Genomic DNA, 17,397 nt, shown 5'->3' with positions numbered 1-17,397 from the left:
GGAAGCCCCAAATTTTCGATGTAGTTTTTTCAGAATCTGGGCAAGGTTATAAGCTACCACACATTGGCCTTGACATCCGTTTTGACGTCAGCTGCTACAAGGTGTATATTAGGATGTGGGGTAAGGCAGCAATGCCGCCAGCCCGCAGACAATAAGTACCACCATGAGGCCAATAACTCCATAGCTTTTCAATATCCACCATGTCTTGAACCCCCCCCCCCCCCTCCGCACCTCCCCTGAAACTCATAGAACTACATAGCTTTTTTCCCCATGCAGCGCCAGGTACCCCTACTCGTATTACATATTGAACAATGATAGTCATGACAGATATGTGAAGATAAATTATCTGTGGAACAAAAAACGCAGAGTTTGCAAACAACTTGTGAACACCAAAATTACTTCCGAGTGAACAGAGTTGGTTAATAGAATCGACAGTCTAGCTCAGAAAATGAAAATAAATTGCCATGGAAAGCCAGGTAAGGTTGGCGATCACGGCCTCTACGTACTTATCGAGATCTTCGCCCCTCGCCCACTTGTCCTGTGCTGTAAGGACGTCGCGAAGGGGCCGCAGACGTCGTTGCTCCGAACGCCAATGTGGTGGCGTGTCGCTACGCTGGGTGCGACGGTTCCGTGAGCGAGACCGCGAGCGGGAGCGTGATGGCGTCCTGTAACGCTGCACCAACACACACACGCCACCAATGAGCTTCCTTAAGCTTCAGCCATCTGCCAAGATCAAAGATGTTGTATTCGCCAAATATCAAACATAGGATATCATTCGTCGAAAGCGACGACTCACACCTTCATCATAATCATAATCCTGTGACAAAACCTTCAAAATAATAAATCAATTAAGCATTATTTTGTAGTATTTCTAACAAGCTTACATACAACAACAACACAACAACATGCATTTTAAGGCCATTTTCCCTGCTAGAGCGGGGGTTAGCCTTGCGGTCCCCATGACAATCTTCTCCATTTTGCCCTATTTTCTGCATCTCTCCTTGTTAACCCCCTTGCCCGCATTTCTTCTTCCACCATCTTTAGCCAAGTCTTTCTCGGTCTTCCCCGTCCTCTACTTCCTTCTACATTAACTTCCATCACTCTTCTCAACCAGTCACTTTCATCCTTCCTCAATACATGACCAAACCATCTCAACCTGTTCCTCTTCACAGCATCAATCACAGGCAATATTCCCATCATCTTTCGCAATTCATCATTTGTCTTCCTCTCTCTCTCAACGATACTCCGCACATCCATCGAACCATTCGCATTTCCACCCTTTCCAGCCTTCGTTGCTGCTCTACGTTCATTACCCATGTCTCGCTCCCATAAATCATAACACTTCTCACACATGCAGCATACACCTTTCCCTTCAGCTTCAGCGACACTCTCCTCCTCATCAGCACGCCACTCAGTTCCCGAAACTTCTTCCATGCACATCTCACTCGAGCAACCGTTGCCGAGTCTGATCCACCTTCTCCATTCAGCATGTCTCCGAGGTAGCAAAATGTTTTCACACCTTCCAGCTTCACGCCGTCTCCAAGATCCAACTCAACATTTCCTCCATCTGCAGCTCCCTCTGCGCACACCTTACATTTGAATGTAGCTGCCACACTGGTAAATGACCCTCTCAGACCACTACATTTTTGATGAACCCACTCAGCACACATTGTACATTGAATGGAGTTCACTCCGACACCCTTCCTGCACACAGCACACAGCCACTTCCCAGTTCTTTCCACCTCACCACATGCTTTACCACTTGCCATCACCTTTGTCTTTCCGATATTCACCTTCAGACCTTTTGTCTCCATACATTCCTTCCACTTGTTCATCTTTTCCTTCAGTCCATCCATACTTTCCACAATCAACACCAGATCATCTGCATACAACAACTCCCACGGTAAACCCTCCTTTACGTTCTGAGCCAGCACCTCCATCACAGCTACAAATAGTAGTGGACTTAGTACCGACCCCTGATGCACTCCCACCTTCACCTCAAACTCACCACTGTTCCCGTCCTTCGTCCTTACAGCTGTGCGTGCTCTTTTGTACATTGCCATCACTACTCTGATCAACCATTCCTCCACTCCTAACTTCCTCAATGCCCATGTCAATACTTTGCGTGGAACCCTATCGAATGCTTTCTCCAGATCAACAAACCCAAAAAACAACTTCTTCCTCTTATCCGTGTACTTCTCCTGCAACTGCCTCACAATGAAAAGCGCATCTGTCGTTCCTCTTCCTGGCATAAATCCAAACTGCATTTCGTCGATCTTCACTTTCTTCCTTATCCTCCTTTCCAAGACCCTTTCCAATACCTTCATTCCATGCTCCAATAACTTTATCGCTCGGTACGAGCCACACTCCAGAGGGTCACCTTTCCCCTTGTATAGAGGGACGAGGGTACTCAGTTCCCAATCCACTGGAATGCGGCCTTCTTTCACCACCAGATTACAGATCTCTGTCATTCTCTTCACACCCCAACTTCCTGCTGCCTTCAACATATCTCCCACAACTCCCGTCGGCCCTCCCGCTTTTCCACTCTTCATTGCTTTTATCGCTTCCTCAACTTCCTTCTCAGTTATCTTCTCTGCCGGTCCTAAAACTGGGTTACTCTCTATGTTGCCATCCCATTCATTCTCTGTATTCAACAGCATTTCCATATATCTTTTCCATCTTCCTTTAATTCCATCTGGGTCGACAACGATTTGTCCCACTTCATCCTTCAAGCAACTCACCCCCATCACATCACACCTCTCTTTCGCTATGTGCTTTGCAATCCTGAATACTGCTTTCTGACCCTCTTCCGAATCCAAGCGTTCTCCGAACATTTTCCTACATGCCTCCTGCGCCTTTGCTACCTCTTTCTTTGCAGCCTTCCTGGCTGCCTTATAACTTTCATGCTCTGCTGTTTCTGCTCCCGTACCCTTCGCCTTCTGCCACTCTTTGAACTTCTTCCTCTTCTCGTCAATCCTCTTTCCAACTTCAACATCCCACCACCATGTTTCCGAGTGCCTCGGTGGTCCTTTTGTCCATCCACATACCTCACCAACGGCTCCCAACAGACTAGCTTTCATTGACATCCAACCACTTTCAAGCTCAACCACATCATCCTCTACCCTACTCAGCCTCTCTTTTAATGCCTCCCTTACTGTCACCTCTTTCAACCTCCACACCTTCATTCTCGGTTGGTACTTCACCCGCCGAGCTCTCCTCGCACCTTTCACCCTTATGTCGCAGACAACCAAGTGGTGCTGTGAAACAGCCTCCTCCCCCGGGATCACCTTTGTGTCCCGGAGGTGCCCCCTATCTCGCCTACGCACCATCAGGTAGTCAACGGTTGTCGTCGACCCACCTGACGTGTATGTAACAAGCTTATTGTCCTCTTTCTGGAACTGAGTATTACAAATCAACAAATCAGCTCCATCAGCAAACTCCAAAATCCTTTCACCTTCTCCATTTCTCACACCATATCCGTAACCCCCATGAACTCCCTCAAAACCGTCCATACTCCTTCCCACATGTCCATTTAGGTCTCCTCCCACCACAACAACTTCCTCATCTTTCACGTTTTCCATCAGCTTCTCTATCGCACACCAGAACTTGTCCTTCTCTTCATCGCTTCGACCAACCTGCGGAGCATATCCCGAGATGACGTTCACCAAGAGCTTTCCAATCATCATTTTCACCATCATCAACCTATCACTCACTCTAGTCACACTCACCACACTGTCTACAAACTCCTCAGAAAACAGGACACCAACACCATTCACGCCCTCCGGGCACCCTTGCCACACAAACTTGTATTTCTGTCCCTGCCTACCCTTCACCATTCTCACACCACTTCCCTTCCATCTCGTCTCTTGCACACAACATATGTCCACTCTTCTTCTGACCAATACTTCCACCACTTCTCCTGATCTCCCTGTCATTGTCCCTACATTCCATGTCCCAAACCTCAGAAACCCAAAGATGTTGTATTCGCCAAATATCAAACATAGGATATCATTCGTCGAAAGCGACGACTCACACCTTCATCATAATCATAATCCTGTGACAAAACCTTCAAAATAATAAATCAATTAAGCATTATTTTGTAGTATTTCTAACAAGCTTACATACACGATACCAATTCAAATTCCTGCAACATCGACAAACACCGAGCACAGTAAAAGGAACACCTCATCCACAGGAAATAGCCAAACCGTGTGAACCGTGTGATCATTCAGTTTAAAAAGCCAACTTTGTTTTGGAGGAAGATGAACTTTCACCCACCATTGGGCCACGGCCCTTTATTTTGCGTCCAGAGCGGGTGTAGAACACACGGCCCCGATAACCAGGTCGCGGTGACACATTTCCATTCCTAAAACAAATGCAAAAACAAATCACGAAATGTAAATCGAGTACACGCATAATTTGCTATTATTACATTCAAAGTTTATTGTAAGCAAGCATTATCCCCACTGGTGGTCCCAAGTTCCGATTGGTCGGTGGATTTTCTTGCCCTCTCTATGTATTGGTCAGAAACCCATCATCCCCTCTTCCCTAAAACCTCTTTCATCAAAATAGGTCAAGGGAGTGGCATGTCCTTTGGACTCATCCCTCCCAGCCAGTGGTTCCCAAACTTTTTTGTATGTCTGGTTCACTTCCAATCATCCAAATCTTCTGCGGCCCACCATGTACAACTATCATAATGACATGCAGAGGTTGGGTCAGGTTAAATGATACAAGGAGGATGAACCACAACCTCCCATGAATGGTTGCTTCTGATGTGTGGTGAATCACAGAATTATAAAAATAATATATTCCCTTACAAGGAACTTTGATGCAGATGGAGGCCATTTGGCTCATCAGAGCCTGTGCTATTATTTCCAACCTATGGTTGTTTGTCTGTGCTATATCCTCTTAAAGGCTGATGGTCAAGCAAGGAAGCAGCACGTATCATTTTAAAAGTCTTTGGTACGACTCGACCAGGGTTTGAACCACCGACCTCCCAGACTCAGAGCGGATGCTCCAACCATTAGGCCACCGAGGCTGGTGTCATTTAGCGGTGTGTGGAGGCTAATGCTCTCTGTTTTTCCCCCATATACCCCAGACCAGAGGTTGTGAACCACTGTTCCAATTTGTAAAAAATAAAAAAAATAAAAAAATAAAGGGAAACAATTTTTTTTTTAACCCCATTTTATCCACAGCTTGTGTTACAAAATCATTTCTACTCAGTGAAAGTCTACAATAACTCAGGTAAACATGTTAGGCTCCAACATAGTTGCAACACACCTACAATGATCACACATCATTGGTTGCACAAGATGTGTTAAACAAGTATGAAATGCCAAATACAACTATTTAGTAACAAGTGACCTTCGATAGAGAACAAAGTACAAAGTGTGCAGGTTCCGACAAGTACTACAATCTCTTCTATTTCTTACTTAATGCGATAGAAAAGCATATGGAGGCCAGGAATATGTCCCCAGTTTAGTTAAAAAGAATGCTTTCTATATACCCCAGAGAGGATACACCATACAAAAAAGACAGTCCTACGAGGTTCTGCTATCTCCAAATGTCCCTTCTAGTTTATGACATGTAATAATGGCTCTGACCAGGTGCCGATATATAACATACATTTACAGAGAGAAACGGCGAGCTAGCACCACCTCAAAACCTGGCAGCTATGATTTTTTTTTTTAAATCAGCAAAACCACCAAACACCAGTTTTCATTCCATAAAGCCTCAAGTTTTCAGTTCATTCCATCAAACGGTTCAGGAGTGCAAAGAAGTAAAAAAAAAAAAAAAATATATATATATATATATATATATAACACACGCACTTCTCAAATTCAAGTACAGCAAGTTCTCCTACAAATGACCACAAAAAGGCCAAACGATTGAAGCGTTTTAGATAGGTATTTTCATCGCAGGATAATAACCTACCAGGCAGGTGTCCATACCTGTATAACGAGCGAATGCTCAAGGGAAAGATTCGAAAAGAGAAAACGGAGGTTTGCAACGCTCTAAATCAAAACTGCATTACATGGAAGACGAAAATGAAAATGCCACCAAAGGCGTGAATTGTTGTTGTTGTTGTTGCACTCCCATTACATAGTAAAGAACCCTGTGCAAAAGTGAAGAGGAGAGTGCAGGAATGTCTTAAGATGCTACATGGAAATCTATTATGAAAACAAAAAGGCAGCAAAGCAAATGTTGATAAACACTATTTAAAAATTGCGTGGGGATTTTTTAATACTTTAAATATTGATAACACCAAGAACAAAAAAAAAAAACTACTTTAAATATTAATAACATCTTATTCTGATTTGGATAAAACGGCCATTAAACAATCCCAGGATGAACCACACATTGTGGATGATGACGTAGAGGTGTTGGGGGAGGTAGAACCTGCCCCATCCTCCTCCTCCTCCTCGCTTTAGGCCAGTTCCCTACAATTTTCCCTCCCACTCCACCTCCAAAAGATACATCCACGACCATCGGCAGTGAATACAGCACAGTACTATACATGACTTTACATGCTTTTACTTATTTTAGGTCATCACATCGAGTCCAGCGGATTAGCTCAACATATCAAACCAATTGTTCATTTTTTGATAAAAGCACCAAAATTGGCACAAGCATAGAATATTATATTATATACTAAACAATTTCAGATATGAAGGTCGGGCAGGGCAGCCATTTTCCAAAATGCTGGCCATATGGCATACACAATAAAGATATGCCGCTCTAGATGTCACTTTATGATTCTAAAAGTCGTTTTAAAGGTGTAAGTTGGTAATAATATTTCACCAGAATATCAAACAGAGGGTTACATAAAAGATATATGGCCGCCATTTTTTAAAATGGCCACCATTTAAAAAATATGGTGGCTATTTATTCAAAATTTCAGTGCTAACTCAATCACATTACAAATGAATTTAATAGCGACCACAATCAACCTAATAATGTGTTACAGTCACGTGAAAAAGTAAGTACACCCCATGTAAAGTTTTGACTTTTTCAACATATTTCAACATACAGCTATTTGATCTTCATTTCAACAATATTGATAGATAAAGGTGATATAATATAACAAATATCATGAAACATTTACATTTTGTAGTCCATTGTATAATTTAAATTATAACTATTTAAATTTTAATTATAATATTATATTTCCCGGTGTGTACCCCGGTCCCGGTGTGTACCCCGGTTTAGAATAGGTACACCGTATCCCTGCGCATCGTAAGAGGCGACTAAGGGTTGGCGCCAGGAAGGGCATCCAGCCATAAAAACATTTGCCTCAAACAGGGAACCATGATTGTCATGGGGCCCGCAAGGCTAACCCCTGCTCTAGTGGGGAAAATGGCCTTAAAACGATCATTCATTCATTCATTCATTGTATAATTTAAATAAACATAAATGCAAATTTCGCATGTGGAAAAAGTAAGTACACCCCTACATTTATCACTACTTCAAATACCTAAAATTAGAATCAGGCGCACCAGCTCAGGTGCAAATGATTAGAACATCGTTAGAGAGGATCTTGGAGGAACCTGTCTTATTTAAACCTCAGACATTTAGTTTGGTTTGCTCTTTGTTGTTGAAGTGAGCGGCGTCACCATGCCGAGATCAAAAAAGCTCTCTGAGGCCTTCAGAAAGAAGGTTATAGATGCCTACGAGTCTGTGAGGGGATTTAAAAAGATCTCCAAACAATTTGAAATCAATCATTCGACTGTTCGGAAGATCATCTACAAGTGGAGAAGATTCCAAACAACTGCTAACTTGTTCAGGCCAGGCAGCCCCAACAAGTTCAGCCCGAGAGCAGACTGCAAGATGCTGAAAGAAGTCTCAAATAACCCCAGAATGTCATTGTACGTGCTCCTCCCCAAACCCCCTGGTGACGGTGTACCTCCGAGCCCCGAGAGGAGTCACGGCACAAAAATGTGTTATTCTGTATGTCAAAGATCAATGGTGAAGCCACACCAATTGTTACAAACAAATCAGTATTGTATTAAGATCACACAAGAATAACAGTACAACAATAGTAATCAATTGTACAACCAATATATTGTTGCGAATATGGAATTTGGCCTCCATATCCGCTTGTAAATATTCCCCTATTTTCTCCAATACTCCCCAACTTTCCCCAGTCCCCCATTCCCTAGTCCCATTGCATGTAAATAACAATCAGTAGAGCCGACCTTCCCCTTATTCCCCCATTAAATGTCGTGCCCAGGTCCACCGCACCACACGTAGACAACTTTCGGACATCTTCCTAGTTATTCTTAATCTATGTCAGTTAAGGCCTCGTTTCCATTAATTATGACTCTTCGTTGCACCAGAATGTGATTATATGGCACCAGTAGTGAGTTTAGGACCTTCCCATACCTCCTCCCATCTTCTTCCCCAAACAACAACAACAACAACAACTACAGCTACAACAACAACAACAACAACTACAGCTACAACAACAACAACAACAACTACAGCAACAACAACAACAACTACAGCTACAACAACAACAACAACAACTACAGCTACAACAACAACTACAACAACGGCGCGCGCGGGGAGTGTGCGTCCTCCCTCCGGCTCGGTTAGCCGCCATTATCCATGCGCCCCACGGGGTTACCACGAAGGGGCTGGCTGTCAGCTCCTCGTCAAGGGCGGAGCCTGGTAAACCCCCCCCGCACCCAATAAGAAGGGCGGACCGATTCCATCTGGGCGGAGCTAACGAGCCGAGGGCGTGTCACTCCCCGCCGGATATACGCAGCCGCTTGCCGGACGTGACGTCAGATGCGCCCCCAGCTTGAGACGACAAGACGCCACCTCGAGCGCTGAGAGACCTCCTGCATCTTTTGGGCCGCGCCATCCTGTCCCTGAGCACAAGGTGCACCTTGTGCTGGCCATCGAATACCCGCTTTCCTTGCCATCAAGCCCCGTGTGAGCCAGTTTTTGTCCTGTTTCTCTGTGGTCTGTCGGGAATAATATAAGGTTGTGTCTAAGTGCCTGTCTTCCTATGATGTACCTCTTGTAGTTGTAATCTAACCTTCCGCCTTAATATAACCTCCTCCGGAGGTCTTGAGAACTGAACCCCTGGTGTCGTATTGTGTCATTATAACCCAGCCGGGTGTCTTCTCTTTCCTATTGAGCCAGCGTAGCGCGGCTTCGTCGACGTTCGAGTACAATCGGGTAATTTGTGCGGACACGACGGCCATTCCGCTCGGCCCACCTTAACATCAAAGTCGTGTCTGTAACAATTGGTGTCGGGAGTGAGATTCGAGGCCCGACCAAATTTTGAAAAAAAAACGAATAGAGGAAAAAAAAAAAAATTTGGTCAAAATTTGGAGCGGCCGAAATTTGTTTTGTTTTACGAAACTCGAATTTTGCAAGTCGCGCTATGGCGGATCAAGACGGCTGGGGTCCGGTAGGGGAGAGTGAGGTAGGGTCGATCCAGGACCAAAATGAGGGACAGGAGGAGAGCGAAGCAGTGAGGGCGGCAGGTTCGCAAAATAGCGCCGTCACGCACGAAGAAGCGGGCGCGCAAAATGGCGCCTCGCTGATCACCGCGCCAGCGACCGTGGCAGCGCCCCCGATGGATTGGGGCCTTTTTTTCATACAAATGAAGGCCCTTATGGCCCAGAATAGCGAGAAAATGAGGGAGGAAACGAGGGCTAATAATGAGCGATTGGGTGAGCGGTTGGGAAACCGGATGGATGCTCAGGGTGAGCGATTGGAGGGCCAAATGAGGGGTACCGGTGAGGGATTAGAAAAGAAATTTGAGGGGTTAGACAACGGGATAAAAGAAGTAAAGAATGGGTTAACGGGGGTAGAAAACAGAATGGCCGCTCAAGAGAATCAGATAGAGGGAGTGAAACATGGGTTAACGGGGGTAGAAAACAGAATGGCCGCTCAAGAGAATCAAATAGAGGGAGTGAAAAATGGGTTAGAGGGGTTAGAAAACAGTATGGAAGGCAAATTGAGGGACATGAGGGACCAAGCGGAAAGGGAAGTTAAACAAATGGAGCAGCAGATAGAGGGGGTCAGAATGGGGGTAGAAACCAAACTGGATGCTCACAGGGAGGAAATGGAGCAGATGAGGGTGGCATCTGGGCAGGAGATGCAAGTGATGGGAGAGGAGATCAGAAGAGGAGTGAGTGAGGAGGTCGGAGGAGTGCGCGAGGAGGTGAGGCACTGTAAGGAGCACATGGAGAAGGAGGTGAGAAAGGGGACTGTAAAGTTACAAGGGGGCATAGAGGACCTGACGCAGGAGGTGGAGCAGCTGACGGTGGGACAGACGGAGTTAGTGGAGCAGGTTCAAAGGAACACTGCGGTATTAGGAGGTTTAAAGGCGACACAGAAAGAACTAAAAGATGACTTGGTAGCGACGAAGAGGGAATGTCAGATGGTACGTGAGGGACTGACAACGAGGTTGGACGAGGTGATAGAGGTAATGGAGACGAAGGACCGGCAGGTGAGGACGCACCTGGAAACGGTCAAGGTAGCCTTAGAGGATGAGCTTGAGGAGACGTACCGGGGAATAAAAGAGGTGAAGCACAAATTAGAAGAAGTGGAAGAAGGGATGAGCGAAATTAAGAAGCGACGGAGAGGGGATAAGAAAGAGATAAAAGAGGAGATAAAAGAATTGGTCCAAAGTCTGTGTTTGGATCGTGATGATGTGCTCATTAACCGGATGAGGGATTCGCAGGTGATGGAGGAGAAGCGAAGAGGAAGAGGACCCGGTGTAAGTGGTGACCAATATGGTCGTGCGTATGATGCGCCAGGGGATTTAAGAAGCTTGGGGGTCGAGATAGACCCGGGTGTTCGTGAGAGGCCGTTGGTGAAGTGTGCGACAGGTCTGGTGTGCGAAAGAGGAGGTGTGCGAGAAAGTCCGACTCTGGGGTGTGTGAGGAAAAAGTGCGTGCCAAGGAGTGAGTGTGCTGGCGAGAGTGAGTCGGACGTAGCGTGTGTGCGAGGGAGCACATGGAAGCGCGGTGTGGTGAGTGTTACAGAGGGTGTAACGGGAGAGTGTGCGCGAGAAAGGTGTGTGACGGACAGGTGCATGGGGAAAGAGTGTGCTGTCAAGAGTAAGGGTGAGTGCGTTGTCACGAGTGGAGGTGAGAGTAGTGAGAGTGACAAGGAGCGTGAGTTAGTTGTGACAGGTGAGCGAGGATGTACACCTGGGATGGAAGGATGCACACCTGGAATGGTAGAGCGTGAGTGGGAATGCACGCTGGAGTTGGTGGTGAGGCACGTGGATGGGTGTGCGAATGAGGGCACACCTGTGATTGTCACAGAGGAGGTGACAGAGGAGGGGGCGCGAAGAGGTGTGTTGGTGTGGTGTGCTACCAACGGATGTGTGCCAAAGTGTTCGGTGGTCAGGTGTGTGACCAAGGCTGTGAGTGGAATGGGTGTACCTGGGTGTGTAAGGAAAGGTACGAGGAGCATGGGCACGGCTGGATGTGTGAGCAAGGAACGGGCTGCGGGGTGTAAGCAAGCAGGTGAAGCATCGACGGTGACCGGGTTAAAGGTTAGGTCGACTTTTAGCCGAAGCGGGCCCTCGGTGCGTGCCGGGTTTCGCGTGCCGCGAGAACCAGCGGGGATCCGAGCCACGGCGGGTTCGAAAGGACCGCCGTGCGCGATCCGTGCCGGGCCTCGCTTTGAACGGCCGCGTCCAGGCTCCACTAGGCGGAGCTGGCAGCCCGATAGGAAGGGTCGTTATGGCGACCACGTTTTGTTGAGACGTGCCGGCAGGTCGAGATCGGGACATTGGATGGCTCCACGCCGAGGTGATGCGTGGGATCTCGGCCCGGGTAAGCCCCCGTCCCTGCCCCGAATGCCGGACGCATCCAGCCGCAGGCACAAAACAACCAGCATCCATTGCTTGGCTTTACGAAGCCGGGCTTTGGACAGGAATTGGCGCACCGAGAGGCAGTAGTGAGTAGACTGGGTGATGAGGTTAGTGTTTTGGCCCCGAAATTAGAAAAAGGCGAAATTTGATGATTGGCAAAGGATTGGCAGAGTGATGATTGGTAATGGTACAGTGATTGGCAGATGATTGGCAAATTTTTGATTTGTTGAAATTTGATGTGCAAAATTGGTAGTGAGAGACCCCCGATGTGGTGGGATGGCAAATCCACCATCCTTCCCATGTGGGGGGCAAAGGAGCAATAGCTTATGGGGTGTATGGCAGTGAAAACTAGCCCGGGTGGGTTAGGATATGGCGTGTAGGGATCTAGCGAGGATTGACATTAGGTGACGTTAAGGTTAGTTAGTGACTGATACCTGTAGTGGGGACGCAGGTAGATTAGTATGGATTATAATGACGAGGGAGCGCAATAGTTTAAAGGGACGACTGGGAAGCGCAAGTTTCAGAAGGGAGTAGTTAGCTGAGATGATGCCGTGTGTGTGAGGATGGAACAGGTGTGATTGCACAGGTGTGCAATTGGACAGGTGTGTGGAGCAGTGTATGAGTCGTGAGTGTGTGGATCAGCGCGAATGCGCTTGGGGAGAGAAGGGTGCAGGTGGCACCAAGTGTGAGAGCACAGGTGTGCCAGTACAGGTGTGTGGAGAGAGTTGGAGTAAGTGGTACGGAGTGGTGTGCATGGTGCGAAGGTGTGGATGGGGGAAGAGTGGACCCCTTTCACGAGTACCCGGGGCGGGTAGTGTAAGTGTTAGGTAGAGGGTACAGGTAAATTGTGGTTGGATATTGGCATTTGTGGTGCGGTTGCAGAATGGTGTTGTGAATGGGTGCATTAGTGTTGTGGAAATGGCTGGGCGTGTAGCCTGTTAGTGTGTGTAGTTGGTTGGGCACTCCACCACTGTGAGGATGTCGGCCAGGTGAGGCCGCAGGTGGGCTCTGGGAGCCGGTAGTTGTGAGTGGGTGCCTGAGGATCCCGGGTGTGGATCGGGCAGCCCAGTGCCAGAGAGGGCACGGAGTGGGGAGAGAGCCAGAGGGCCTTCCCCAGGTAGTTAGGTTAGGGTGAGGAGCAGGTAAGCTCGGAGGCAACTGCAGTGGTGGAGGTGTGCAGGTGGGTAGGCCCACTGGGAGAGGTACGCGTCGCAGCCCAGAAATTGTACGAGGGCACCGGGAGATGAATCGGGGGAGTGAGACCCCAAATTGAAGAGCACCACAGTTTGGCCAATGGGAATTGGTTTTTAGAACCCATAGTGTAAGAGGGCCAATGGGTTGGCCGGAGAAAGACCCCGGGTAGTGTAAAGTTGTTAAAGTCATTTAGGAAATAGTTAGGATTGATGAACCTGTCGCACCATACGCAGCCACTTACCTGTGGTGATGATGATGACTCCACACCTGTGTTTTCTTTGTTTGTTGCAGGAGATGAATTGCTGTGTGGGTTGGTGAGACGCATCACGACGTGGATGAGACATTGGGGTGATTCCATCTCTCCCTCCCTAGGAGGGACTGATGATGAATTGGTAATGGCAAATTATGATGTTGAGTTGGAGATGGCAAATTTTGATGAGAGTTGAAAATGGCAAATTTGATTGGTTAGGAGGGAGAGAAGACGAATTTGGTTTATGGGAGGAACGGGGAAGACAGTAGGGATGTTTGTTGATTTGTAAAGTAGATGTTTATGGGTAGTGTTGTGTTTTGTGGATACAGTAAGGGGTAAGGGAGGGGCCATGTAGGTTACCTGGTGGGGGGGGGGGCGTACGATAGGAACGTACCTGTCTCACCTGGTTCCCATGTGCCCCCAGTGTGCATCACCTTACATTGCGTGCACTTTTGCGCCCTTACCACCTTACTCACTTGTTTCTTCTTTTGTCTCCCACCTCCGAGGATCTGGCTTTGGGGTAGAGAGAGAGGAGAGAGAGGTGCTGGCTGCGCAGTTGTGGGCCTGCACTTTCGCTGTTTGCTGCCGGGATCGATACACCATATGGACCGCAATGTTTGTGGCCACCCACAATGGACCGCAGTTCGTTTGCGGCCAAGCACCACCCGGGGATGGACCTATGGGTCAACGTGGCACCTATGCCATACAGGTGAACCACTTTTAGTTGACACCAAGTGCACCACAAGAAGAGCAAGAGACACCTGCAGGGTTAGGGGTTGTCGCATTTATTTTTATTCCAATGAACAATGGTGACTGCACCGATTGGTGGTGGGGTGGTGCTTTTGATGCTCGGGAAGGGTGCTCTGCACGTTATTAAAGGCCGTCGGCCACAGAGCACTCGTGGGTTGGTGTATCGATGCTGGCAAGCGCGCTCTCTCTATGCATAACATCTGCATGTGTTCCTCCAAAAACAGGTCCTGGATCGTAGTGTAAATAGCAGCATAGTCTTGTAAATAATGCTCCCTACCGGCTGTATGTTTAGTTTGAGAATTCTTTCCGGATTCGGTTATCCTGTGGGTGTGTTTCTGTGAGGAGAAGGGTGCAACGTCGCAGGGGGACATATTTACTCATTTGTGAATATCTGTAAAACTGTCGCACTCAGGGTAGAGTTAATAGTAGAGGGAACTACATTGCGTGCCACACTAAAGTAGGTAAAAATTTATCGGGTCGGGACGCCCCGAGGGTAGAGAAGGGTGCAATGTTGCGAATATGGAATTTGGCCTCCATATCCGCTTGTAAATATTCCCCTATTTTCTCCAATACTCCCCAACTTTCCCCAGTCCCCCATTCCCTAGTCCCATTGCATGTAAATAACAATCAGTAGAGCCGACCTTCCCCTTATTCCCCCATTAAATGTCGTGCCCAGGTCCACCGCACCACACGTAGACAACTTTCGGACATCTTCCTAGTTATTCTTAATCTATGTCAGTTAAGGCCTCGTTTCCATTAATTATGACTCTTCGTTGCACCAGAATGTGATTATATGGCACCAGTAGTGAGTTTAGGACCTTCCCATACCTCCTCCCATCTTCTTCCCCAAACAACAACAACAACAACAACTACAGCTACAACAACAACAACAACAACTACAGCTACAACAACAACAACAACAACTACAGCAACAACAACAACAACTACAGCTACAACAACAACAACAACAACTACAGCTACAACAACAACTACAACAACGGCGCGCGCGGGGAGTGTGCGTCCTCCCTCCGGCTCGGTTAGCCGCCATTATCCATGCGCCCCACGGGGTTACCACGAAGGGGCTGGCTGTCAGCTCCTCGTCAAGGGCGGAGCCTGGTAAACCCCCCCCGCACCCAATAAGAAGGGCGGACCGATTCCATCTGGGCGGAGCTAACGAGCCGAGGGCGTGTCACTCCCCGCCGGATATACGCAGCCGCTTGCCGGACGTGACGTCAGATGCGCCCCCAGCTTGAGACGACAAGACGCCACCTCGAGCGCTGAGAGACCTCCTGCATCTTTTGGGCCGCGCCATCCTGTCCCTGAGCACAAGGTGCACCTTGTGCTGGCCATCGAATACCCGCTTTCCTTGCCATCAAGCCCCGTGTGAGCCAGTTTTTGTCCTGTTTCTCTGTGGTCTGTCGGGAATAATATAAGGTTGTGTCTAAGTGCCTGTCTTCCTATGATGTACCTCTTGTAGTTGTAATCTAACCTTCCGCCTTAATATAACCTCCTCCGGAGGTCTTGAGAACTGAACCCCTGGTGTCGTATTGTGTCATTATAACCCAGCCGGGTGTCTTCTCTTTCCTATTGAGCCAGCGTAGCGCGGCTTCGTCGACGTTCGAGTACAATCGGGTAATTTGTGCGGACACGACGGCCATTCCGCTCGGCACACCTTAACATCAAAGTCGTGTCTGTAACAATATATTTCCTATGATGGTACCATCAGGTTCGTACAATATAACTCACTGTGCTCCAAGTGAGCGAAAAGAGGAAGATTCCCAATGTCTCTTATTCCCGGCTTCAAGCCCAAAGTTGATTCGCTCCAGCGATCACCAGAACGAGGTCCAATCGAGACCAGAATCCCATGTGGATGGCAAATACAATCACACAGCCGAAGCTGCACAAAGGCGCCTGGGAAATCCAAAGGCGCCCTACAGCGACTGAGAGATCACACCCTCGGGTATGGACGAATTGACCTTCAAAAAGCCATGTCACACACACGCCCCAGATCGACGTCTGAATGCGGTGGAGATGGTCGAAAAGAGACGGTCGAAAAGAGACGAACCCGCGAGCGAAGCACAAGTCCTGCGCGAGTCAAAATGGCCAACGACCCGGTCTCGTGGCGCACGGCACGGCGATGATTCTCTCCTGAATCGATCTCAAAACCTGACACGCAGGTTGACCGGTCACAGCGATGACAACTCTGTCATAGGAATCCCTTTCTCGGAACCCCGAAAGTTCGCTAGTGACTCTGGCTCGCCAACGTTCGCTCCAGACCAAGCAGCCGCTATGCTTCTTGTCCGACTCTACTTGCTCCGCTCTTTATTCTCTCTCTTCTTCCTCTTCGTCACCCGGTTCCCGATCCGGTTTCCTGTTTCTTTTAACATTAACTTTTTTACCTTTTGAAAACAGTTCATGAACAATAAACCTTTTGAAAACAATAATAGTACATGGAATCAGAAATATTTACAGTGGATGCAAACCACCACAACGGAAGTGACGAATCCGTAACACTCGCCAACGTTCGCTCCAGACCGCAAAGCAACTATGCTTCTTCTCCGACTCACTCGCTCCGCCTTCTTTTTTCTCTTCTTCCTCTTCTTCGTCGTCCGGCTCCGGTTTCATTTAAAACATTAACTTTTTTTACCTTTTGAAAATAGCAATATCTATTTCCCTTAAACGACAACAATAATAGTACATGTAATCAAAAATGTTTACAGTGGATGAAAACCACAACAACAGAAGTGACGAATCCGTAACAGTCATCACGGGACCTTCAGGTAGCTCTTGCCACTGTTGATGTCAAAGTGCATGAGTCGACCATTAGAAAGAGGCTGCACAAATTTGATCTACATAGGAGGTGTGCCAGGAGGATACCTTTGCTGTCCAGAAAGAACATCAGGGCAAGACTAAAGTTTGCCAATGAACACATAGGCAAAGACCAGCACTTCTGGAACAATGTGCTCTGGACAGATGAGTCAAAGGTAGAGCTATTTGGCTACAGTACCAGAAGACATGTTTGGCAAAAACCAAAGACAGCATTTGACCACAAGAACCTGATACCAACTGTAAAGCATGGTGGTGGAAATATTATGGTTTGGGGCAGCTTTGCTGCATCAGGGCCTGGGCAGCTCACCATCATAGAATCCACTATGAATTCTTCATTGTACCACAGGGTGCTTGAGGATAATGTGAGGCCATCTGTCGGAAAGTTTAAGCTCAACCGAAGATGGACCTTGCAACATGACAATGTCCCTAAACATACCAGTAAATCCACCAATGAATGGCTGAAAAGAAAGAAATGGAGGGTTCTGGAATGGCCAGTCAAAGCCTGGATCTAAATCCCATCGAGATGTTG

At 47.6% G+C, this 17,397-nt stretch overlaps 1 protein-coding gene across 2 annotated transcripts in view; it reads right to left on the bottom strand.

The window, feature by feature from the left end:
• Positions 1-17,397, bottom strand: part of PPIG (peptidylprolyl isomerase G) — a 75,858-nt gene that overhangs the window by 21,745 nt on the left and 36,716 nt on the right. For both annotated transcript variants that reach the window (XM_068133266.2, XM_068133267.2), the window contains 2 exons: positions 4,279-4,366; positions 507-673 (listed from right to left, as the gene is read on the bottom strand). In XM_068133266.2, the coding sequence (XP_067989367.2) occupies positions 507-673; positions 4,279-4,366 (255 nt within the window). The remainder of the gene's footprint in view (positions 1-506; positions 674-4,278; positions 4,367-17,397) is intronic.

This window comes from Myxine glutinosa, chromosome 12, assembly GCF_964187855.1.
Source record: "Myxine glutinosa chromosome 12, kmMyxGlut1.1, whole genome shotgun sequence".
Taxonomy (NCBI): domain Eukaryota; kingdom Metazoa; phylum Chordata; class Myxini; order Myxiniformes; family Myxinidae; genus Myxine; species Myxine glutinosa.
The sequence above is the reverse complement of the archived record's forward strand: the minus strand, read 5'-3'. Positions and strand labels throughout refer to the sequence as shown.